The sequence below is a fragment of the Ipomoea triloba genome, chromosome 15, assembly GCF_003576645.1.
Source record: "Ipomoea triloba cultivar NCNSP0323 chromosome 15, ASM357664v1".
Classification (NCBI taxonomy): Eukaryota; Viridiplantae; Streptophyta; class Magnoliopsida; order Solanales; family Convolvulaceae; genus Ipomoea; species Ipomoea triloba.
The window spans coordinates 12,384,496-12,411,525 of NC_044930.1; the positions used below are offsets into that span (position 1 = coordinate 12,384,496).

General features: G+C 36.0%; 1 protein-coding gene across 4 annotated transcripts; it reads left to right on the plus strand.

The window, feature by feature from the left end:
• Positions 1–31: 31 nt before the first annotated feature.
• On the plus strand, positions 32–20,682 carry LOC116006378 (protein SUPPRESSOR OF QUENCHING 1, chloroplastic). 4 transcript variants are annotated; one of them, XM_031246726.1, is made up of 22 exons: positions 32–152; positions 1,495–1,582; positions 1,809–1,887; positions 1,968–2,028; positions 2,223–2,298; positions 2,704–2,814; positions 4,051–4,146; positions 4,259–4,381; positions 8,604–8,801; positions 9,650–9,754; positions 10,159–10,223; positions 13,576–13,669; positions 13,808–13,965; positions 14,963–15,012; positions 15,116–15,237; positions 15,346–15,453; positions 15,843–15,935; positions 16,730–16,766; positions 16,860–17,107; positions 17,199–17,348; positions 18,986–19,171; positions 20,394–20,682. In XM_031246726.1, the coding sequence occupies exons 1-21, from the start codon at positions 34–36 to the stop codon at positions 19,151–19,153; spliced, it is 2,349 nt and encodes a 782-aa protein (XP_031102586.1). In that variant the 5' UTR covers positions 32–33; the 3' UTR covers positions 19,154–19,171; positions 20,394–20,682. The 4 variants fall into 4 exon arrangements, with proteins under 4 accessions (XP_031102586.1, XP_031102585.1, XP_031102588.1 ...); XM_031246725.1 differs by lacking the exon at positions 20,394–20,682 and having other exon boundaries at positions 18,986–19,381; XM_031246728.1 differs by lacking the exon at positions 20,394–20,682 and having other exon boundaries at positions 40–152; positions 1,502–1,582; positions 18,986–19,381.
• The last annotated feature ends 6,348 nt before the right edge of the window (positions 20,683–27,030 follow it).

Here is a 27,030-nt window from a genome sequence, read left to right on the forward strand (position 1 = left end):
GTTCTCGTGATGATAAAAATTGCAGATGTGAAGATGCAGGGTCCTCAACCTATCAATTATCCTGCACCGTCTTCACTTGAACCCAACAGTAAAAGGATGACACCAGTGCAGGATAAATACCCTACCATTGGTTCAGTCTCCTCAATTGGAGGGTAAGAGTGGCTCTGTGTCTGAACCAATTAATAAAAATTTAATCATATCACTCATGATTTCAATCCTCAATAATTTTGTGTGCTTTGTTTTCTGATCACTAATGCATAATCACCTATATTATTCATTTCTTGAGATGCTACCGGCTTGGAAAATGTCATTTCAAGGAGCAAACAGTTCATTAAAACCTGTTCCCATGTTTTAATGTACAATGCATAAGATAAATTGTACTGATGTTGCTGGTATATAAGTGAACTTCCAGAGTTCTCCACAAATGAAATGCCTCTTCCTGGATTCTCTCCATTTACTAGTGCATAGAAACTCAAAACCAGAAGTTACTGAACTTAATTCTCTGTTTTGTTGCACATTTTTTCTAAATAATAAAATGGAAAATGTGACTAGGAAAATCTTGGAGCCTTTAGTGTCAATCCATGAGGTGGTTCATTCAGTTATCTTTTAATCAAGGTTAGTGCAAAGTTAAGTTTAGTTGGCTAGCTTTACCTTTTCAATGCAATAGGAACTTTAAAATCAAGTTAAACCTTAATTCTCCAAATATAAGAGATTTTCACTTGAAAAAGCTATTCATTGCAGTGAAAATAGGATGTGCCATTTTGTTGTCATCCGGTTTTATAGATTCATAGTCTCTAAAGCAAACCCTTCTGAGACAGGCAAATCTCACAAAAATTATCAAAATGACTATATCTCTTCCATTTGAATGGAAAGCTGGGTGCCATTATTTTGTCTTAGGCTCTTTTAGTTAGTGAAAGGTGTTAGATAAATTTATGGACTATGAAGACAGTACCAGCGTATGAGCATACATGATGAGTGGGCTTCTTTTCTCTTTCAGTGAATTCCTTCCTTGTCTTTGATATATTCACACTTTGGAGTTTTTTTCAATGCAAATCAGAAGCTATTAATTTTTTGTTAAGTGTAATAAAAGCTTCAAATGCGCTTTTTAGGGATCATATTATTATTATTATTATTATTATTATTATTATTATTATTATTTTGTTTTTCTGAATGTTTATTTGTTGATTGTGGTGTGCTTCTCAAAATTTATATAGTATATCTGTTTGTTGGCTATTGAAAACACCTGATTTGTCAGTACATACTCTATATTTAGAGAAAACCTATAAGCTCTGGTACTTGGAATTGGTTTAGGGATTTCCTACATAATACAGCATTTTTTGCTTGTCCTAGTTTACTTTCTATTTCTGGAGGAAATTCCAGCTGCTAAGAATATATTTTCTACTTTATTTTTTTTTTTAATCTCCATCAGGATTAGCACAAATATGATATTCAGTCCAATGTTGTCATGAGGCTGTAGAAATAATTTATGGACAGGGTGCAGGTTTCACGCCGCAATGTTGTGAGATATGCAAGTTTGGGCATTGCTGCATCTTGTCTTTTTTTTGCCATCACAAACTGGAAGGTAAAGGTTTAAAGTAAAGGAGAGTGCTTGTGAGAAAAAAACATAAGTTTTGAGTTAGCATTTCCTCGAAATTTGCATTGTACTGTTTAATCTGGTTTTTATGTTTATGGCACTGATTTTACCACCACCACCACCATCATCATCATCATCATCATCATCATCATCATTACTCCTGCTATAAGCTTTTTTATTTTTATTTATTTATTTATTTTTTTTATTTTTGCAGGCAATGCAATATACATCTCCTAAAGCTATACAGAACTTGTTATTTGGAGTTAGCAGCCCTCCTTTTGGACAAAATGAAGGTCTCACATTTGCAAATTTTTCTTTTGTTTGTTTCCATCCCTACTTGTCAATGAGCAAATCTTGCATTGCTTGACTGCAGACACAGCTAGCTCACAGAGAATTCAACAGTTTATAAACTATATTTCTGATGTGGAGGGCAGGTAAGTTATATCCTACTCCATACTTCATTACTTCTAATAAAATTTTGTTTTAAATTTCTCAGGATATGAAATAGTTAATTCACTCTTTGCTTAATAGTCATGTTTAGGTCCCGTGTTGATCCTTAACATTTTGCACTTAGCCTACCAACTTCTGATTCTACCTATCTCATATTTCAATTCCTGGCTTCCGCTAGGAAAAATGCAACTATTGTGCCAGAGTTCCCATCTAAATTAGACTGGCTGAATACTGCCCCTCTTCAGCTGCGCCGGGTATAGACAGTATCCCATCTTTCTATTTTGTGTTTTTACCCATTAACTCTAGCATTCATTGTATATTTCTGTATGTTCTTCCTCTTTACTTTCTTGCCTCAGACCTTTTTCATTGAACTTTTAATCTTCCTATAGAATGCTTTCAATTTGTTACGCATGGTGTTATAATCTTATGCTTGGCCGTTGAAGAGAAACTCCTGTAAGAGGTTCCCAATGGCCAATGCTCATTTCTATCTTCTTTTTCTTAACCTTTTTCTTGCTCTTTACTTTCTTGCCACAGACTTTCTCAATCTTCACCTTTTCGTCCTTTGGGAATATATAACAGTTTTATGGGAAAAGTCTAGAAAGGAATTGTAAATTTTACTCATCAGTCAATAACATAGATTTTCATCTTTTACTGGACAGGATTTGAGAGGCAAGGTAGTTCTTCTGGACTTTTGGACATACTGCTGTATTAATTGTATGCATGTGCTGCCAGATCTGGAATTTCTGGAGAAAAAGTATAAAGATATGCCAGTAAGACTACCTTTTCCTCATTCAGTTTTTGATATGTTGGTTCCATGTTTCTTCTTGATGTACAATGCTGTTAATTCCTACTTATCGAGCTGCTAATATATAATGCATCCCTTGTATAACCATTGAGTTCTTTGAATCTCTATATCAATGGCATTCTAACTGTGTAAATTCTCTCTGTAGAGTCATTATTATCTAAGTCATTATAACAACTGAAGAGGTGAAGCAACTATGTGCAGAAATGGAGCTGCTTAAATGCTGTAGCCTTTAACTAGTTGTTCAATCTTTACTCCTTAAATTTGATTTTTTGTGAGTGGAAACATTAATTCAGATTTTGAACAAGTGGTATGGAAACTTTGCAAGCTCATATATGCAAACAGTTTATTTTCAGAGAATCATAGGTTTGCTAAAGAGTATGAATCTCTAACAAGTATCTTTATCTTTATCTTACAACAACGTTTAGGCATTGCTAGGGTACAACTTCACAATTAGTTATTTGTTGATGGTAGTGAGGCCAATTAGTTTTAACACATCTTTAAGAACAAATTTGTAATTTGGTGCTAAACTGAAATTGGGTTGCATCCAAGGAGGAAAATGAACTTGGAGGGAAAGAGCCCACAAAATTCAACAATATTTTGCTTGGAAGAGAAATTGAAAAGGTTTGCTGGAAAGATAGCTAGTCTTAGGGGCACAAAATATACACAGGTTTTAGATTTATAGTAGTGCTTTATTTCCAAATTCATATTATGATGGGTTTAGCATAAATGGGAAAATAAACAATTGAAGATGGTACCAAATCAAACACTTGCTTTATTAGGCTTTTGCAATCTTCATCTGTTGTTGGGTGTTAGTTTTACTTCACATTTCTAGTCCAGGTTAGTCCAGTTGAGTGCTTCAGTAATCAACTGCAACCTGTAGCTTGAAGGAATCTTTTAGTTCGTAGCCTCACGCCCTCACTTTCTATCAAGCGTCTTGTATTGGAAACTGATACTGCAATGAAATCTTCTAAAATTTTAGTTTTGAAAGGGTGAAGGAAAATAATATTGTTTGAGTAATGTTTTTCAGAAGAAAAATGAATGGAAAATTAGTACTTTAGAGCTGTGTCTCTGGATCAAGGAGAATATTCAGGATGGATTTATAAAATATTTCCAATTCAGTCTTCTCATTCTTTTTTCTTAACATGTTTGTACAAAAAATTCCTGAGCCAAGTAGATAATTTATAAATGGTTAGTCTTGCAGTTTGTTGTAGTGGGAGTGCATTCAGCAAAGTTTGACAATGAGAAAGATCTAGAGGCCATTCGCAATGCAGTATTGCGCTATGAGATCACTCATCCAGTAAGTGATTACTTAAATTTGCTACTCTGTATTTATTTTTCTTCTTGTTATACTTTTGAATTATCTTATATCCTCATTGCATGTTCAGTGACTGGTCCCTTTGCAAACCTAGGTTGTCAATGATGGAGAGATGAATTTATGGAGAGAATTAGGTATAAGTTCCTGGCCAACCTTTGCCATTGTTGGGCCAAATGGCAAGCTTCTTGCACAAATAGCTGGTGAAGGTCATAGAAAGGTAATAATTTGTCTCTATCTAGTCTATTTTTTCCCAACTATATTCCTCCAGCAATTGCAAAACCATATTAAGCTCAAGCAAAGTGCAAATGAGGATAATGAATATAGTAGACAATATTTGATTAGATATTACATAAATAAACCCAAAGCTAGAGATTTTGATGACTTGATTGTGAAGGTTATTTCCTTTTTTTTTCCTTCCTTTTTATCATCCCAATTTCACCTTTGGTTTTCCCCTTTTTTTCTTTTTGCATTTTAAAAGAGAAGCCTTTGTCCATTTCAACTGGCTGAATTTTGGTGCAGTGATAAACAGGAAATGGCAAATGTTCTAGACATATAGTTCATTATTAACTGTAAAATTGCTGCATTTAATACAGTAAGGGTGTGTTTGGTTCGCATATGAGATCGGAATCGGAATGGGTATCAAATGCTTGGCAATGGTAATGGGTTTTGGTGAAAGTATTTTGCATGTTTGGTAGTTGGGTGGAATGAGAATGACTATTAATAGTTGGGGAAACAATTGAGGAGGAAGGGATGAAACCCTTATTTTATTAGGGAATGTGTTTTGCAATTAAGGGGGTAATCAAAATCCATAAAATTCAATGACATCTTTTCTCTTAAAAATACTGAAGAAATTGGTAGGCTCTTATTATTATTCTTTTAAATTGCGTGACATATACTTTTATGTTGATGGCTCAATGTTTGTTTCCTTCCCATTTTCACATTTTCCCTTTAGAAATATGTGTCAATATCCTCTTTGCTAGAGTTCATCTTTCTTCTGTTCAATTCATTTGGAAAATTAAAGAAAATGACCCTCTTAGGCTTTGTTAGGGACATCAGTGGGATTTGAGTGTGGCAGTAAGATTGGAGTAGTGATAATGAGATTGAAATGGTAGCAGTTAGACTGGTTAGAGATAAGTGAAAAGAATGGGTGTCTAGGAAAATAGCAGTGATAGGGAGATTGGAAGACATTTACATGAAATATAGAAATAATAAATTTTATATTAATATTTTTTTAAAAGTTTTAACAAATAAATAAATAATATGTTAAACAGTGAATAGGTTTGAATACTAGAGTGTGTTCTTCTATATTTCTGTGTGTTTAGAGTACAAGGAGATAGCCCTATTTATACAAGCTACAAAAGGAAACGAGCCACATAATTCAAACCTAGCTTGTAAGGGCTCTCACCCACCACCCAACTTCTCTAACACTCCCCCTCAAGCTGGAGCATAGATATCAAACATGCCCAGCTTGTTACATATATATGAAATTCGACTCCCACTTAGCCCTTTAGTGAACACGTCAGCTAGCTGATCACCACTACGGACATGCATAGCAGATATCAACCCATGTTGAACTTTTTCTCGTATAAAATGACAATCAACCTCGATGTGTTTCGTCCGCTCATGAAAAACTGGGTTGTTCGTGATATGTATAGCTGCACGATTGTCACACCACAACTTAATAGGTAACTTCACCTCCACACCTACCTCTTTTAGAATATTATGCACCTACACTATTTCACTGGTCACATGGGTCATAGCTCTATACTCGGACTCTGCACTTGATCGGGCTACAACGCTCTGCTTCTTACTCTTCCACGAGACTAAGTTGCCTCCCACAAATGCACAATATCCTTTCGTAGACCTCCTGTCATCAGGCGATCCAGCCCAATCCGCATCAGAAAAAGCCTCAACACCTGTGTGTCCATGATCAACATAGAGAATCCCTTTCCCAGGTGCACCTTTCAAATAATTCACAATGCGAACAGTTGCGTCCCAATGAGTCCGTGTAGGTGAACTCATAAACTGACTTACCACACTTACTGGAAACGCAATATCTGGACGAGTAATCGTGAGGTAGTTTAACTTCCCCACTAACCTCCTATACCTGTCAGGATCTTCAAACACCTCCCCCTCACCTGCTACAAGCTTGCCACCTTGTTCCATAGGCGTATCACATGGTCTGGACCCAAGTAACCCTGTATCATCAAGAAGGTCCAACACATATTTTCTCTGCGAAAGGAATATGCCTTTCTTGGAGCGAGTAACTTCAATACCCAAAAAGTACTTTAGTACTCCCAGATCCTTAGTATGAAACTCAGTCCCAACGAATGACTTAAGACTATCAATTCCACTTGCATCGCTACCTGTGATTACAATGTCATCCACATATACTATCAACAAAACACACCCATGGTTAGTATGTTTATAAAAGACAGTATGATCATACGCACTCCTTCGCATTCCAAACTCCATAGCAGCACTGCTAAACCTCCCAAACCATGCACGTGGGGACTGTCTCAAACCGTAGAGAGACTTCTTTAGTTTGCACACCTTCCCAGACTCCCCCTGAGCAACAAACCCGGGCGGTTGCTCCATGTAAACCCCCTCTCCACGGCGAGTCGTTGGGCAGAATCACCGTCGCGATCTGACGCCGGGAAACCACTCACACGCCGGCGCGTGAGTCTCTGAGCAGAAAGTGGCGGCGGCGCGTAGAAGCTCCGATGGCGGTGCAACTCCTCCTCCCGGCGTCGCCGTCCTCCCCTGAGTATTACCCACTCACTCACCGCTCTGATACCATGTTAAACAGTGAATAGGTTTGAATACTAGAGTGTGTTCTTCTATATTTCTGTGTGTTTAGAGTACAAGGAGATAGCCCTATTTATACAAGCTACAAAAGGTAACGAGCCACATAATTCAAACCTAGCTTCTAAGGGCTGAGATTAATTCTCTCACCCACCACCTAACTTCTCTAACATAATAATTTTATTTTATTTACAAATTATAATTTCATAATTAACAATTTTTTATATTAATAAATTTGTTAATATAGAGCATATTCAGAAATCTTCTCTTTACTTTCGTAATAGTTATAAAAAAATTGCAAATATATATTAAGAAAATATACCAAAATTGGGCGAGGACATCGCCCAATTTTGCTCAAGGGAGCATGAGGCTCCTCTATGAAATGGGAGCCTCTTGCTCCCAAATATAATTGAAGGTAGCTGTTTAGCAGCCCTTTAGGATTGGTAGTTCAATTTTTTTAAATAAATTTAAATTAATTTATAATTATTAGTTATTATTAATATAAATCATGGGACATGGGGGATGTTTTGGAGAATTTCTCTCCTTGTGCCCCCAAAATGTTCCCACAGTGGAAATTTGTACTATAGTGTTTGGGGCGGTGTGATTGTATTTTTGCACCACACCACATGCTGGTCATCCAAACCTCCAATTTTAGGCATTTGGAGGCTCCCAAATGAAGCCTAATCATTTGGAGATGTTTGACTAGGAATGCTAAGCATTAAAAAAAAAAAAAAAACCTTTCAGTAGAAGTATATCCAAATTCATTCNAGAGTACAAGGAGATAGCCCTATTTATACAAGCTACAAAAGGTAACGAGCCACATAATTCAAACCTAGCTTCTAAGGGCTGAGATTAATTCTCTCACCCACCACCTAACTTCTCTAACATAATAATTTTATTTTATTTACAAATTATAATTTCATAATTAACAATTTTTTATATTAATAAATTTGTTAATATAGAGCATATTCAGAAATCTTCTCTTTACTTTCGTAATAGTTATAAAAAAATTGCAAATATATATTAAGAAAATATACCAAAATTGGGCGAGGACATCGCCCAATTTTGCTCAAGGGAGCATGAGGCTCCTCTATGAAATGGGAGCCTCTTGCTCCCAAATATAATTGAAGGTAGCTGTTTAGCAGCCCTTTAGGATTGGTAGTTCAATTTTTTTAAATAAATTTAAATTAATTTATAATTATTAGTTATTATTAATATAAATCATGGGACATGGGGGATGTTTTGGAGAATTTCTCTCCTTGTGCCCCCAAAATGTTCCCACAGTGGAAATTTGTACTATAGTGTTTGGGGCGGTGTGATTGTATTTTTGCACCACACCACATGCTGGTCATCCAAACCTCCAATTTTAGGCATTTGGAGGCTCCCAAATGAAGCCTAATCATTTGGAGATGTTTGACTAGGAATGCTAAGCATTAAAAAAAAAAAAAAAACCTTTCAGTAGAAGTATATCCAAATTCATTCTTTAATGAAAGATTGAATTTTGAGAAATAAGGTTCTTTTTCCAATAATTATCAATGCCTTGTTGCTCTTCGTTATATATTTACTGGTGTGCTGTCTATAACTCAATAATAAGCTAATTACATAACAGTTTATATTTCTATTGCTTTGCCTAGGATCTTGATGACTTAGTTGAGGCAGCACTTTTGTTCTATGGTAGAAAAAAGCTCTTGGATAATACTCCCATTCCCTTGAGATTGGAGAAAGACAACGATCCCCGCTTGTTAGCATCCCCGTTAAAGTATCCTGGTAAGCTGGCAGTTGATGTCCTCAATAATCGGCTATTCATTTCAGACAGCAACCATAACCGAATAGTATGCTCTCTCTCTCTCTCTCTCTCTCTCTCTCTCTCTCTCTTCTAGATGTGTCTGTCTAGGTGTGCCTTATTCTATCTCTCCCTTTCCAAACGAAAGAGGTAGAGACACATCTGTGAATGATGCTTCTAGATGCAGAAAGTATTGTGCATGCTTTTACGGTGCTTGTTTGCCACTATTAAGAAAATTCCATGTGAGCACGGTTTTTATTGATTCCTGAAATTGTTTGTTGTAGACTGATCAAGTGTGTTTTACATTAAATTTGATAATAGGATGTCAGAGAATGCACCACAGGGGATTCTTGAAATTCCAAAATGATCATTTGAAAATGAAAATGTGAAGTGAGTTCTAAATTGTTGAATATTAAAAGATGCTAGTGTTGGCTCATGTTCACTCCAATTTGAATGAATAGAAAAAGAGGAAATTCCTCTTTGGCCACAGTGTAATGTTATTCTTATTCTTCGCAAAATATGATTAAGCCGTCTAAGCTGTTTATCATATTGTGAAAGTAATAGCTGCTTATGTTTACTTTTTGCTCACCTGACATTTATGTGGGCTTTATGAAGTTTCCCTATACTTGTGTGCTTACATACCTAATGAAACGAATCTGCTTGTTTGAAAACCACTGCCAGTCTGCCACCAACAGAGAAAAAAAACCTGTTTCCAAACTTACATCTAGGTGTTGATCAAGAAAGTTGCTTGTATTACATATAACTCTAATACTCTATTATCATCTTAGTCCATCTTGACCTAGCAGTGTTCCTCTTCTGTTATTTGCTTTCTGCTCTGCTTAATCATTGACTAATTAATCTTGATGGCATAATCTTGCTTTTATGTCTGAAATGCAGGTAGTCACTGACCTAGAAGGGAACTATATAGCTCAAGTTGGGAGCACGGGGGAGGAGGGTCTTCGTGATGGTAATTTCGATGAGGCTACTTTCAATCGACCACAGGCAAGTTATAAACCCTCCACTGCCTTCTCTGGCATTCTTCTTCAGGATGTTGCTTCCTCCACTTTTGATTGAATCTAATGATTTGACTGGGATGACTGTTCATTGTAGAAATATAAGTAAAGAGAAATGTGGGGCAACATTTTGAAATTCTTTTGATTAGTGATTGGGAAGTCAACTTAAGTTTGAGCGAATGGTTCCCAATTCCCATATAATGTTAGAACAGAACTGATAGAGAGATTTGAGTTCATGGAAGCAGTAATTATTTTGAGATTGTCCACAATAAAAACCACACAATTCAATGTGAAGCATAGGGAGCAATTTTTTCTCATTCTCCTTTATTCATTTGATTTTCACAGCTTCTGGTTTTGCTTAAAGTCATTTCTTGTTCACTTTCTTCTGCCCAGGGTTTGTCTTACAATGCAAAGAAAAATCTCCTTTATGTGGCAGATACTGAAAACCATGCTTTGAGGTACTGGTGCCTGGGATTTTTTTGGTTAAGTAGTGCATTTATCTTACTCAAGCATTTTTTTTAGATCTTCTGAATGTTTTTACTCAAGCATCTAATCTTTTCCCAAATTGCCTTTTCATTTTCCGGTATCTTATCCACCCCCTCTTTAAGTGGTTAGCAACTCCTTGGCCCATAAACCATAACTCAATAGCATCTGGCCAAGACTAATAATTTTGAGATCAACATAATTTTTTGGAAGTGATCACCTGACTTCTAAAAAAAAAATAGGCACATAAATAGAGCTCAAGACAGTAGACATATTACTGGCGGAAGGAAAAACAGTACCAGAATTATCAGAATTTTTGTCCGAGGACATTGTTACCAAAATAGAAAATTGATGGCATAGATGGAGTCGCAGATGGCCAACGAGGTGATCTGGAGAATTTTGCAGAGAAGTCTGTTAGAGATATAGGGTGTTAGTTGAGAAATCTACTCTTAGCCCTAGGTTTTAGTGTTAGAAATCTGTAGCTAGGGTTAGTTCTACACTTGTATAAATAGCTCTACTCTCTTCATCCTGTACATATAAACACAGAACATATACGAATACAAGTTGAGTGTTTTCTAGATATTCTATTGTTTAACATGGTATCAGAGCCCAATGGGCATTGATTTGCGCAAGGAGGCGCCGCCGCCGGAGGAAGCGGAGCAGCTAATGGAGCCGCCACGCACCTCTGCTGACCGGAGCTCCGGCGACCACGTGCCAGTGCGTGGAGGCGCGTGAGGCCTTTTCCGGCAACCTTTTTAGCGAAAAATTGGTTCGTTCGACTCGTGGGGTTGTGCAGAATATTGCTTCAGATGGGCTGTGCCACACTTGTTCGGAGGAGTTGGTTTGCTTTGACATTGACGAGGCAGAAGCATAGGGATGGTTTGGTTTTCTTTTTGGAGAAGATGGAGGTTTGTGAACTGTGTAGAAGGGTAGCCAGAGTGTATGGTTTCCACCTGTGAAAGATGCTTTGAAAGTGGTGCGAGAAGTGGACCTGAGGCAGTAGGTTTGCATTGGATCATGGATGGTTAAGGATGAAGCTAATAAGAGAATAATTGGGCAATGGATTTTTGTGTTCGGTTGGTTTATTTTGTTTTATTTTATTTTGTGAGGTTGTTTTAATTTGATTTGGTCTTCAAGTTTAGTTTTTGAGTTGTTTGGTTTGTCGTGTCAATAAGTCATGAGGGCTTGTGTTTGGTTTATCGTTTTGTTGCTGCTTGTTTAAGTTAATTTAATATGAGGTTAGTATCATATTTGGAGCAGTGCCAGGGTGTGAGAGTTGAGGCAGTCCTTGTAAAGGGGTGTTGCACTGATGGGTGTTGCACCGATGGGCAGCACAGGTGCCAGGGTGGTGTGGACTTGGCATATGTCGCGGCTATTGTGGAAGGTCGACGGCTGAAGAAGAATGGTTCAGGAGGAACTAGTTTGTGTGCATGCAACAAGAAAACGGGAAAACGCTGGTGTTAGGCAGCGGTGATAAGGGTTTGTGGAGTGAGAGGCCGGTGCGCTGCGGTGTTAAGCAGCGGTGATAACGGTGTGGGGTGTGAGAGGCAGGTGCGCTGTGGTTGTGGTGTTTGGCTTGGTTTGTAGCTTTGTAGAAGCTTTGTTGGTGCGACAAGGTGCATTGTGGACTGACTTGGCACAGCATCGTTCGAAGGTTCAAGTGGTTCAAGACTTATGGTTCTAGATGTGGAGTCTTATGGTTCATGTGATACATATGTAACAAGTTGGGCATGATTGAAATCTATGCTCCAAGGGGATGTTAGAGATAGAGGGTGTTAGTTGAGAAATCTACTCTTAGCCCTAGGTTTTAGTGTTAGGAATTTGTGGCTAGGGTTAGTTCTACACTTGTATAAATAGTTCTACTCTCCTGTACATATAAACACAGAACATATACGAATACAAGTTGAGTTTTCTAGGTATTCTATTGTTTAACAAAGTCTGCTGGAGACGGCCCTACGCGCCAGCACACGAGTGTGGTTTGCCAGCTGGTCAGGTTCGTTGGAGGCCTTAGAGGCAATAAATAGCACCAATTTGACAAAAATTCTCGCCAAAAGCAAGTAATTTTAAGAAAAGTGTTCAAATGACCAGTAACTTTACTGTTCATGTGACGAACAAAATTTAAGAAAAAACTGGCTTCTGATACCATGTAGGAAAAGAAGTAAAGAATTTCTTGTATTTTTCATATCTGAATGAAGAGGCAACAAACAAATATATATAGACACAATGTGACCTTTCATCAGGCACCTTTTCGTAGACAGACACAACCTTTGTGTTTCAACGAAAACAAACATGGCAATACGAAAATGCACCATCCTTGAGAGATAAACTTGGCAATGGACCAAAAAACCTTCAATGTTTACCAAAAAGACCAAAGAATAACAACACAAGGATCTGGAAATTTTCAGCGGAAAAAGTCATTGCTGGTAGTTGCACATGCCAGCACATGAAGGGAAGCCTCACTGGCATGTGACAATGGGGCAGATGATAACAAAATTTCATGGGATTGATCACTAGAGAGGGAGGAATCCAATTCTGTAGGCAGTGAGATAAAAACATCATCTGAGGAGAGATATGAGAAAAACCGAATCGAGATCTGTCAGCTTGGTTGGGGCGTGGCAGAGCATATGGATGTCTCCAGGGATGGGCTTTCCAGCGGTGGGTCATGATTGACAAGGTCCTGAACAAAGTTGTGGTGTTAGTGTACAAGGAAGTCACTGGAAAGGTTGAAACTAAGAGGGCAGAAGTGCTCCATCGTTGGAAAAATAGAAGAATCTCTGAAAAATAGAAATAAAAATAGCCTTATGATATGTAGGCTCTAATACGATGTTGAAATTAAGGGATTGAAAGGCCTAGTGGGTGGTAAAATAGCAACCACCCGCCAATTAGGCCGAAGCAAAATATGTGAGAAACGAAAGAAAGAGATAATAATATATGTTTATTTGTATTGAATATGAAACCATGCATATTCGTACTAGGTATAGGACTAGAGTTTCCTATTATTCAACAGAAATTATCGACTAAATTAAAATTGTTAGGACTTTGTGGTCATGATCATATTTCTGCCTTAACTTGTAAAATGTAGAAATTTTTTCTAGATCTTCCATATTCTACTTCTAGTTTAGGAGGGGCCAGTAAGTTAATCTTGTTCAATGAATTACCATACTGCCCTTTTTCCACAACATTGAAGAATTACTTGTCATGAATTCTTGTTGTAAAGAATTTATTTTATTATTGTTTTTATTTGCCCTTCCACAATGTGTTTTGCACTTCACTTGTCATTTCACCTTTATTTCACTTCATAAACTTTGCAACTTTTTTGAAATGCAGAGTCATTGATTTTGTAAATGAGATAGTAAGGACCCTCGCTGGGAATGGAACAAAGGGTTCTGATTATGAAGGGGGAGGAACAGGATCTGCTCAGGCAAGATTTATGCAATTTAAAATATTAATGATATAGTTCTAATCTAGTGGTGCTCATGTATAAATGTACAATATAGCATAATAATGTAGTTACTACAATCTTTTGTTTTGAAATTAAGTTCCTAGACATGATTTTTAGGTCCTCAATTCTCCCTGGGATGTCTGCTTTGAGCCCGACAATGAGATTGTGTATATTGCAATGGCTGGCCAGCATCAGATCTGGGAGCATAATACATTAGACGGTGTAACAAAAGCTTTCAGTGGTGATGGTTATGAGAGGAATTTAAATGGGTCAAGGTAATACACACTCACAACACACTCACAACTATGTTTTTTTGTCTCTAAATACATCTAGTACATCTATCAGTATGCTATATTGGTTTATTTGAATGTAATTTAATTTTATTTGTGTTCATTTTTCTTGCTATTTAATGTCTTTTGACTTTATTTAGGGTTACATATCAGAGTTTCTGAGTGTCTTATTGAAGAATGAAAGAGTTGCTATATGGGTGATGATAGCACCCTTCATCATTTACTTATCTTTTATTATCATAGCTTGAACATCAGAAAACATGCTTAGACAAATGAATGGAGGTAATTTAATTAATAACTAATCATGAGCATTTTATCATTTGGTGTTACAAGCTAGATCAGCTGTTTACCTGGATTCTTCAAGCTAATCTTGGTGAGCATGAAGAAAGTATACCCCCCAAAAAGAGTCACACTTGTGTGAGACCGTGAGACGGTTCGAATCTAGGATAGTTGCTTGTTACTTATGATTGAAATCATAATACTTATTCCGGAAAATTTAATACCAATTTAAAATAAATAAACTATTACTTATAATAGATATTGTAATATTTATGTGAAATTGTGATACTATTTAAGGTAAAATGATTGTTACTAAATATTGTAATACTTATAACTGAAATTGTAATACTTACACACCCAGTTGTCTACAACCCGACCCGTCTCACGGACAAGGATCTATGAGACGGTCTTACACAAGTTTTTGTCCCCCAAAAAATGTTAGCTCTTTCATTGCATCTGTTGTTTTCCTTAGAATGGAAAATACTGCAAAATGAAAATATTTTGGAAACTGCAATGTTTAAGTGATGATTCAAAGTGGTCTGTGCATAATATCTGTCTGTTGGAGGATTCATCTTAACTAGAATCTTGTATAGCTATCAATTGTATGCTGCACTTTTACTACACTTTATAACATAATCTACTTAATATTTAATATTGCTTATCTACAATTGTTTGACCTTATCCTTTGTCCTTTTAATGACAGCTCCAGAAACACTTCATTCGCACAACCTTCTGGCATTTCATTATCACCTGGTAATATTTTGGAATAAATTCAGATTATTACTCACTGTTGAATTATTCCAAATCTTTATTACGCATTAGTCATATATGGCTATCATGCTGCGATATTTTATAGATCGAAAGGAAGCATACATTGCTGACAGTGAGAGTAGCTCCATTCGAGTTGTTGATCTAAGGACTGGAGGTTCAAGATTGCTGGCTGGTGGTGACCCAAATTTCTCAGATAACTTGTTTAGGGTATTCCTATCATGAGCCAAGAGAGCCAGACTTGTTTTAAATTACTTGTTCTTTTTCAAGATTTTGTTGTGTAACAGATCTCTTTAATGTAGCTATTTCAACTTGCAGTTTGGAGACAGTGATGGAATAGGTTCTGGTGCACTTCTTCAACATCCATTAGGTGTTTTTTGCGGTCAAGATGGTCAAATTTATATAGCAGACTCTTATAATCATAAGGTGATTACTACTTTTAACCAAGAAATTCTTTGATGCAAGAGGGCAGTAGCCTAATTCACGTGGTTCTGAAGTTCATGACTCTCAGAAATTATCAATGCCTGCATTTAGTAATTCATGGTTTAGATAGAAATGCACCTTTCTACATCTGTTTCATAGGCATGTAAAATAATATTGCTCACATGAGAAATTGTAGGATTTAAAAAATGTGCCCTTTTTATGCTACCATCTGACCTTAGTTAATGACTAAGATCTCAACTGACTATCAGTGACAGTTGTATCCAGCTTAAAGGAATAACTATTCATACTTGGAGCTTATAGTTAACTCGAAGATGTAATAGAGTCATTTTTGTTCAATATCTTATTTGACTTGGAGCTGTTTTAATTGCCAGATTAAGAAGCTAGATCCAGTAAGTAAAGCAGTGAGTACTTTAGCAGGTACTGGTCAAGCCGGTTTCAAGGATGGAGCTTCTTCAACAGCTCAGGTTGTATGGACTGATTTATTAAGTATGTGTGTGTATGCATCTATAATCACATGCATCATAGGAATTTAGGTGTCTTTCAAACGAGTGAAAATGAACATGTTGTTTGCTCGAGAGTGAGTGGCAAAATTATAGGTTGAGAATTGCCTCAGTTGCAATATTAAAGTCAGCATGTGTTTTGTTCTTGATCAGTTCTTAGATCTCTCTCCCTCTTGCTATACTGATGTGTTCAGCATCTTTTACAGCACTGTATTTAGAGGATCAATTCAGTTCTCAGGGTGTCTTGAAAAATTTTACTTTAATCAGAAGTGTTAAGAGTCCCACATTGATAAAATAAAATAAGAGAGAACATATGGATTTATAAGGATAGGGGTTAGACTAGCCAATTGGTTGGTTCAATCTTTTAGTGTGGTTTGGCCCATCTGCATTATAGCCCAATTGAGTGACCCTAGCCCAATCTTAAATTATAAAATGATATCAGAGCCTGACATCCAAGCTTGCCAGGGAGGGATTATAGCCCAGTTGAGTGACCCTAACACAATCTTAGATTATAACAAGAAGATCCCTTGCATAAGATAAGATTCGCTAGGCTCTGGTTAAAGATTGTAAGATCTGTTTGAACAAATATGTTATATGTGATTCTTGATTGTTGATCTGCTCTGCATATTTACTGATTCCTTGAGAAGCAAAAGTGAAGGTGGATCTTGGTTTTGTAACATATCCAACACTGACATGCATTTTCTGTTGGATACCAGTTGATATGTTTGAGATGCTAATTAATTGATGCCTTTTTGCAGCTATCAGAACCAGCAGGAATTGTTCAAGCAGAAAGTGGTAATGTCACTTTCATGCAGTTACATTCACCCTACATATTTTAAAGCACAAAATAAATCCTTTTTTTTTTTATGGTCTGATGATTTTATCCAGGAAGATTATTCATAGCAGATACAAACAACAACCTTATCAGATATTTAGATGTGAACAATGAAAAAGCTGAACTTCACACCCTAGAGTTGAAAGGAGTCCTGCCTCCTGCACCCAAATCCCGATCTTTGAAGCGCCTTAGGAGGCGATCTGGAGCTGACACACAGACCATTGTTGTTAGTGGTGGTTCGTCAAAAGAAGCTACATTGCGCCTTCAAATATCAGTACCCGAAGGTTACCATTTCTCAAAGGTTCTTTCTCACTCCTCTTCTCCTCCAAATGACACACACATATATACTGGCCATAATTGCTGATGGTGATTCTCCTTGCTTCCAAATGTAGGAAGCACAAAGTAAGTTTAGTGTTGAAATGGAACCAGAGGATGCAGCTCTGGTTGATCCTTTGGATGGAAATCTGAGTGCACAAGGTTCTGCTGTTTTACATGTGAGAAGATCCTCGACTTCATCTTCCATGGGAAGAATTAATTGCAAGGTATTTGTCTCTGTCCATAATCCACATGTCAGCATCTTTATCAGTCCAATATGTGAGCAGAAAGTACTTGGAGCTAGACAAATAATGTAATTTTAGTATAGGGAAAATCGCACTTTTCGTCCCTAAGTTATAGGGTAATTGTAGAATTCGTCCCTAAGTGTTGCTCATACTCACTTTTCGTCTCTAAGTTATCATTGACGTTGCACTTTTTGTCCCTTTACTAATAAAACATTAGGGATGAAATTTGCAATTTTAGTATAACTCGGGGACAAAAAGTGAGCACGAAAGGACGAAAAGTGCAACACCAATGATAACTTAGGGACGAAAAGTGAGCATGATCAACGCTCGGAGACGAATTCTACAATTACCCTATAACTTAGGGACGAAAAGTGCAATTTTCCCTTTAGTTAGTATATTAAAAATGTACATTGTATTCATGGAAAGTGCATTATTTGAGTACCGAAAGTACATTATTTTGTATATTATCAAATAATGTACATTCAGTACACAAATAATGTACGTTTAGTATATTAAAAATGTATGGTGTACAGAAAAATTTGCCTATAATCACCATGTTTGCTTTCAAGCTCGGTGATGTGGGCAAATTATGCTATAGGTGGACCCAAATTTATGTTCACAAATTTAGAGCTCTATGTTCATAATTTTAGATCTCAATATACAAAATTACATTACTCAATATTCACAATTTTTGAACTCTATATTCACAATTTTGTTATACAGATTCAAAAATTGTGTTATACTGTTGAACATAGAGTTTTGATACTATTGAACATAGAGTTATGAAATTGTGAACGTAGAGCTATGAAATTGTGAACATGAAGTTATAAAACTGTAAACATGGAGTTATAAAATTGTGAATATGAGATTATGAAATTATGAACATAGAGTTATAAAATTGTGAATATAGACTAGGGTCCACCTTGCAAGTGGACCGGGTCCATGGCATAACAACTGGGTTATGTGCCATTGGGCTCAAAATCCTGCTTTTCTTTTCCTGGTTGTGACCTGATTTATATGCAAAACAAATTTTGCCATGGAATCTGAATCCATACAGCTTACTCAGCTCTTTACTATGTACACTCATTTTCATGTCCCCAAAAGAAATACACACTCATTCTTAATGTGCTAAAACTACCTATGTTTGGATAGACTTCAATAATGAGTTAACCCCATATGGGATACTTCGAGTATGGTGGTTTTGTCACGTTTAGTCCTAGACTTTCAAATTGACCACCCGTGGTCCTTTGACTTTCAAATTATTATCATCCATGGTCTAAGTTTACCATCTATGGTCCTTCAACTTTCAAAATTTAACCAGTTGTGGTCTTCTTGGAAGGACCATGGATAATTAAAATTTGATAATTGAAGGACCATGAGTGGTTACTTGAACCACGGGTGGTAACAATTTGAAAGTTGAAGGACCACGGGTGATCAATTTGAAAGTTTAGGGCTAAACGTGACAAAACCACTATACTCAGAGAATCCCAGATGGTATTAACTCCTTCAATAATATTCATTTGACTTCCTGATTGGCCATTGGATAAAACCAAATTAACTTACAAGGGCTAGTATTATCTGTCTTCTGCAACTAGTGAGCTGAGGCTAACAAATTTCAGGTTTACTACTGTAAAGAAGACGAGGTTTGCTTATATCAGTCTCTGACATTTGAAGTCCCATTTGAAGAGGTAAATACCGACTCCTCCTCACCCGCAGAGATCACACTTGCATATGTTGTAAAGCCCAAGGTGTCCACAGATAGCTTCCAGACCCCAGTTAATCGCTGATCAGAAGCATTATATTATGTGAGTTAATATTGCGCATACATTCATATATATATATATATATAAAAGTACATCATGCTCTATAATAGTTGCTTAATAACTTGTTACACATTGTCTTGTTGATATAATACCAACAAGTATTGAGCATACATATAATGAAACCGCAGTGGCACAGCCATTGCCATTATGAGAGAAAAAAAGATACTTGGTACTAATTATTCCTTGCTTCAAGTTGTAATCTAACTTTATCTTCATTAAGCATACACATTTTTTTTTTGGTAAATTCACGGGGTCTTTCTCCGTCCGTTTAACGGTTCGGGTCCACCCACGTTCGCTCCGAGAGGCACAGGGGAATCGTCGCTTGTGGGAATAGAACCTGGGAATTGAACCCAGGTTCTCCTAGAATTCTTCCCCACAAAGAGAGCTCACTTGCCACTTGAGTTACCCCATTAAGCATACACATTAACATTTAACTTGATGTGATTAGTCTGTGCAGGTGCATGACCCCCCCCCCCCCACCCACCCACCCAAATAGTGCTTTGGCTTCAAGGTGTCGTAGTATATAAATACTAGTAGTAATAATAAATAATTAGGATAATAGTCAGGGCGAATTTACAATGGAGACAATGGGACAGTTGCCCCCCCTCACCTCTCCCCACCCCTTATATAGCTGTAACTTATACAGAGTATATAAAATGGTAGATATTTCACCCCTTTATTCTTCACATGGTATCAAAGCCTAAACCTTAAAATAAACCATTTCTTTCCGCCGCTGCTGCAACCGGAGTTTGCCGCGCCAAAATTGTCGTCTTCTTTGTCCGACGTGCCAAGTGGTTTTTCTGCCAATCTTGCACCGCAGGCCCTCCTGAAACCTCACCGAAGGCCCCCTTGAAGCCTCGTCGCGAGCCTAGACTTGGGTAGCTTAGTTGGTTAGAACTCTAAACTTAATATTAAACTTGATAAGATAATAGCCGCCATGGTGATGATTATTTGAATGATAAGCTTGGGGATAAAGAAAAGAATTCATTCGTGTGTGGTTTGTCCTTTATTGGTCGGATAATGAACCAATTATTGGGGGTGGATTAGTAGAGTATGACTTTGCTTGCTTTAATTTAATGACGATGATGATGGAGGTGGTGCATAACACCCTTACTGGTCTGCCAGAAAGTGATTCTTTATCCAAATAATACCTTATTTTAGCTTCCAAAATTGCATATGGCTAATATATTATTGTGTTTGACAGCGAATTACGCGTTTGTTCCACCAAATTTGTGTTCAGCATTCTTCCGACATGTCTGTCTCATTATCTTCATGCAACGCCAGGCCACCTAGCTTCATATTTGATTTCTGTGAGTTGTGACCCTATGCTTATGCTTCTTAGATATAAATATAGTCTTTAATCTTTACTTAATGAAATCGAGAAACCTAACTTCGTAATAGAGAAAGTGAGAGCAATGTTGATCTCCCACTAGGTCACTATAGTTGATATCCTCTCAGTTATATATGTATTTGTGTTGCCCTGTTTTGTTTCATACTTGACTCAGAATCATAAATAGTGTTGACATAGTAAAATACGGATGTACGATAGAAATACACTTGTATTAATATTAAGGCGGGTACAAGTAGGAATACCCTATACGAAACCGGTCTACGTGAACTTTGACTATTCAGGAGATAAAACAGCCCAAAGTCCTTCTGCCTGCAATAAATGCGCCTTTTATAGGTGGCCTCAGGAGGAGTTCCGGCCTAGCGGCATGCGCTACGCGTGTCGAACATGCACCGGTCCATGTAATGTCCCAATCGCTCGATAGCCAGGTGTTAGCCTCGGATAAGCTAAGGTTCCAACCCAAAATAGGGTATTACTGTAGGTCGGGACGATAGTCTGACCGGTCTGTAGAGACCGGGATAACGACGGACGCTAGAGAACCAATAATAAATCCCCGGGGCGGAATGTAGACCGAGAGGTCGGTACAAATAAACCGGGATTTATCCCTATCAAGTGTATTGGTATTATTCTGAGCAGTATGAATACTATAACTTTAAGGTCCTATATATTATATCAATACAGGCTTTATAGAGGTATAGCCGTTGTCCAACCAAACTCTAAGCAAGCATCACATAATTTCCTAATATATAATATATATTATACCGGAAAACCCAACAATGCTTAGATTAGATTGGTTGGTATGCGGTCTATGTGGAATCGGTTTTTCCCGTTTTCTGAACTGTTTGGTATGTTATTCGAGACATGTTCATTTTGTCCAACACTTGTGCTGTGAGCTGTCTCTCTCTCTCAATTTGCATTGGGGTTTATTCATTCAGCATTGATAAACTTATTAGGTTTCGTTATGGAATGAAATGCGTGACACTAATCGAAGATAGTTGTTTGTTATTTATTATAAAATCATACAGAGTAATATTTATTATCAAAAATTTAATACCAATTTGAAATAAATAAATTGTTACCTATAATAGATATTGTAATCTTTATATGTGAAATTGTGATACTATTTAGGTAAAATAATTGTTACTAATGGTATATAGTGTAATACTTATAACTGAAATTGTGATAATTACAAAGTTTTTGGTATTCTATTGTAATCTTTATATATGAAATGTTTTTTTTTTTGTTTTGGAAAAAAACTTATATATGAAATGTTACTTATAAAAGAAATTGGAATACTTATTTTATAAAATTTAATACCGATTTGAATTAAAAATAAACCGTTACTTATGATAGTGTAATATTTATGTGAAATTATGATACTATTTAGCATAAAAGTAATTGTTACTGATGATAAATATTCTAATAGTTATAACTGAAATTGTATGTGAAATTATGATACTATTTAGCATAAAAGTAATTGTTACTGATGATAAATATTATAATAGTTATAACTGAAATTGTAAGGGTAACACTTGTGTGAGATCATGTCACGGGTCTCAATTCGTGAGACGGGTCAGATCTTTTGATTAATAGGTCAGATCTTTGACTACATTAATCAAAGATCCGATCCGTCTCACAGATTGAGACCCGTGAAATGGTCTCACACAAATGTTTTTTTTTTCTTGCTTAGTTGGAGGAAATAAGAGAGAGATGTGTTTAGGTCTGGAATCATTTGTTAAAGGCAACAATTTGTGTGAGGTTGTCTCACAAATCTTGTCCGTGAAACAGGTTAGGTCAATATAAAATGTAATACTTATACTAGCAAATGTAATACTAAATCAGGAATAAAATGCTTGTTACTTATATGGGAAAATGTAATACTTTTACATTTTGATGAAAACATATTATTTTTTCATCATAATGTAAAAGTATTACATTTGTCCTTAAAAGTATTCGTTTTCTTAAGTAACAAACACTTCCTAATTTGTATTACATTTGCTAGTATAAGTATTGCATTTGCATATTGACCCGACCCGTCTCGCAGATCTTCACACAACCCTTTGTTAAAACCTGAGATTTTGTCAAGAAAAAAAGAAGAAGAAGAAGAAGAAAATTGTGTGTTGCTAAGGCATGTCGGTGTTTTTTACAGATCATTACCCACCTTTGAAACGTGAATTGATGTCACTCTAATGAACTTACATATTATAATAATGAATTATAGTCAATGATATAATTTGTCATTCTTCACGCTCATGTTGAGCGTGTTAAAGTGGTCGCTAGTTTAAATTTTATTTAATTTTTTTAAAATACATGTGCTCCAGGCACACAAATTTGACAAAGTAAAACTCTAAAAAATAAAAGAAAACAAAAACATTATTGTTAAAGCCATTGAGCTTGCTCTTATTCCGCTTAATCTATCTCGTTTTGCGTGAAAAATTGTAATTAATTGAGACCTTATCTTCTAAGTTGTAATCCGATCCGCTGATAAAAGAAAAGAAAGAAGTTATTGATGGCCTCACGTCTCCTCCAACGTAACTTAACTTACATGAATAAGTCAAAGAGCCAAAGGCATTGGATATTTGGATAACTATGAATCTGATGAGTACCATCACAGATTACACTTGGAAGTTGGAACACCAATTAGTGAAAATTCTCACCAACCATGTGCTCATTAAAGACCTGGTTTTTGTTGGGACTTGCTACTATAATTTTCTTTTTCTTTTTTGTTAAACCATGAGGTGTCATGAGTAGGTCTTAACTGTAATAGACATGCATCTTTAAATTAGATAAATTATTGTCTGAATTCGGGTTCAAAATACATAATTTACATACTGAATGTTCACAATTCAGAGGTAGACCCGAGTTCATGATATAACTAGTATCATAGTCAGACTAATCTCTGTTTGCATCGGACTGATCCAATCAAGGGGTAAAATGTTGGTCATATTGATTTTTTTTTTTATAGAATAGGCCGGGGATTTGAACTCTCGACCTCTCTCAAGGGACGAGAGCGCACGGCTACCCATGCCGACCAAGTTGGTTACAATTTTTTTTTTTAATTATGTTTATGATCAATTTAATTTTTTTTATTTTTTATTTATTTTTTAAATTAACTTTTCGTGTTCAATAGGTTTTTGTGATTTATTTTCTAAATGTATAAATTTTAGTCAATAATACTAAATTAAGTAATTTAAAAATAGAATTCTAAATAATTTAAGCATGTCATAATTAACTGAACTAGACCTTATACATCTTGACTTACGATTTATCAAAACTGCCATAAATACTCTAATTTCTGTCATGCCTTATGGTACCATACTTTGTGCATGGAGTTGTATTTCTCGCTTTGTTATTAGAGGTATTAGGGGAGTAGGGTACAACTCTACCAAGCATGAGGTATTGTCCAAGCATGGTGCCTTGAGACATAAGAGAATAGTATTAACCTATAATATGTAATGTAAGTAAAAGAAGTTATATTTTTGTTTTTTTTTTATAGATAAATTCTCAAGGTCCAACCATGTAAATGGTGTAATAGGTGGTAAAAGAGTTCAATTCTTTGATATGAAGTTTAATAGTAGATTGGCCATAATTAAATTAGAACATTCCATAGTAACATATATTATAATTATCAGATACTAGAGGTGATAATACTCGAAAAAGAAAATGTTCATAATATGTTTAAACCCTAAATCTAAGGGCCCCTCAATGCCCTCATCACCTGCCTGAGTTGAATGAGATCAGATCAGAGGAGGTAAATAATGGGATGCGCCTCCGTGGCACAAAGCCTGAGTGCTTGTTCGAACACGAGTGTTTGTTAGTAGATTACTCTCATATTCAACCTTTCGACCATTGAACTATGTCCGGGACAATGTTATTATAATTTGGGCTGAGAAAATTAAAATGACCGTTACTTGCATTAGTAATGTGTGATTCATGGAAGAAAAAAAAAGTGTCACTCATTGGATTAAAAAAATAATAAATAAATAAATAGAGAAATAATATATAGTCCGTAGTAGTTAAAAGTAAGTGAGAGAGTTACACAAAACGATAGAAATAGCAAATGACATGGGGCATGTCTCACTACAAGAAGCAATACAGGCTGGCATGGCATTGCCTAGTAAAGGCTCTTTGGTTCTTGTATCTTTCAGTATCCTTTGTCTTTGGTGTACAAAAGTATAGCACACAATCATTTATGGAAATGTACAACTTGTCAAAATTCAATGAATGCTACTTCCATTTCATCTCTCACACACTGCACTATCTCTACATTATCCATCTAATCGGAATGTGATTCAGTGAAAGAGATTCATCAATTCTTAATCAAATGTCAAAAGAGATTAATCATTGACTTTATGTGTGAATCGGAGCAACTTTAATTTAATTTAAATCTCTAGACCGGCGATCATATATTTAGATGTGCCTACAATCCAGCGAATGAATTAGTCACTATGTCCATCTCTACATTATCTTAGGCCCTGTTTGGTAAATGATCAGCCTATCAGTCAATTTTGGCTTATTTGACCACTATTAGTTGGTAAATAATAAGCTTTTTGTAATTCTAAAATGCTAAAATTCAAACGGCTACTCAAAGCAGCATTTTCAATTAGTTTTTTGAAAAAAGAAATTATACCAAACAGCTATCAGCTAACAGCTAATTTATCAAACAACTTTCTACAATCAGCCAATGTTATCAACAAATCATACCTTCTAACCCAGGCAGCGAACCCAATCAGCTAACCGCCATTTACCAAACAGGGTCTTAGTCTTTACCAAAAGCTATTTCAGGCTATTATTTTCTTCTTCAAATTCAAAGATTTTTTTTTTTTTTTAAAAAGAGAGGGAAAAATAATTGAGGGGAAACAATGTATATAATTGATATGCATGCTAAAGAGCATTGCTTGTTTTACCTTTCCTTTTTCAAACAAGCTACTTAATTTACAAGGACTCTTAATCCACCGTTCCTCCCTAGATATCCATATACAATAGGTTAATAGTGAAATATTTTAAACAAGAGGTTGATAACAGTCTACTTGATTTTAGTCAGTCAGTTATGAACAATCTAGATTGGTTTACGTCCTAATGGTCCTTTGCCGGCCACACCCTAGGGTACGTAGTGGCCGTGAGTTTCTCTCGTCACAAAAAAAAAAAAAAAAAAAAGTTAAATAGTTTAAACAATAATAAATGAATGCAACAAAAACTTGTTATTAATTCACATGAACATTTGTACAAACTGCTATCATGCATATAATTCAAACCACAAAATGTTAACATCATGAACAAATTTGGAGAATAAAATTAAGTTGTGGACAGGAGGGAATCTTTAAATTAGCCTTAATTTAACATGTCTAGATGCATTTCTTTTGCAGGAATATATGAAGGAATTTTATGGCTGGGCATAGAGAGTAGTGGGATAGCCCAAAAAGGGATAATAATTTCACATGTAATGTGATTATCAGAGGGAATGAGAATGCCACTGATAATGAATAGACAAAAAAAGTAATGGCACAAACTATATGCAAAATGGTTAATTTAAACAAAAAGAATAAAACTTGCCAAAAGATTTCGTGGTCGAGCAGCATAACTGTGACTCTTCCAAATTAGAGGCCACACATGGACAAATATTACATTGTAACAGAGTCAATACTACTAAAAGAAAAAGAATAAAACTTGTGGGTGGATTATGAATTGAAGTAATGAGCAAATACCAATTTTGGTCCCACGACTATTAGCAAAATGACAATTTTGGTCCACATGTTTGATTTCTACCAATTTTGGCCCGCGACTATTGTTTTAGTATCAATTTTGGTCCCACGACTACTGTTTTAGTGCCAAAATTCATCGCACCGGCCACCCATCCATTTAAAACGTACCGAAATCTAAAAATTTTAAAGGTATTTTCGTCCTTTTCAACTCAATATCCCAATTTGAGCATGAATAAAGATATTTAAGCCCTAAGATCGATCACAAGTCACAATTCTTCTCCTCAAATTAAGGTAAAATGAGGAGGAAAACTGCGAATTTCGATCAATCTTAGGACTTAAATCCATTTATGAATACTCAAATTGGGATATTAAGTTGAAAATGACGAAAATACCCTTAACAATTTTATATTTTTGCACATTTTAAACAGATTGGTGACCGACGCGATGAATTTTGGCATTAAAACAATAGTCGTAGATAAAAATTAGTACTAAAACAATAGTTGTGGGACCAAAATTGGTAGAAATTAAACATGTGTGATCAAAATTATCATTTTGCTAATAGTCGTGGGATCAAAATTGGTATTTGCTCTTGAAGTAATGCAAGAAAGTAAGATTATGACATAATTTTTTTACTTTTTTTTTAAAGGCAATGTGGATCAAACCTCTCCACATTCTATAATCCTCAAGGCAAGGGCCAAAAGAATTGATAGGAAAAACTATGAAAACAACCACATGCTTTATTTCCTTAGCCTTTTTCTTCCCCTCCCCTCCCCTCCCCCACCCCACCCCAC

What these genes read in the sequence shown, in the direction of transcription:
- LOC116006378 (XM_031246726.1), top strand. Translation starts at nt 34, where the DNA reads ATGCAGGGTCCTCAACCTATCAATTATCCTGCACCGTCTTCACTTGAA. An exon ending in ATTTCTGATGTGGAGGGCAG is followed by an intron (nt 2,029 to 2,222) that starts GTAAGTTATATC and finishes GGCTTCCGCTAG; the next exon opens with GAAAAATGCAACTATTGTGC. An exon ending in GAGGAACAGGATCTGCTCAG is followed by an intron (nt 13,670 to 13,807) that starts GCAAGATTTATG and finishes CATGATTTTTAG; the next exon opens with GTCCTCAATTCTCCCTGGGA.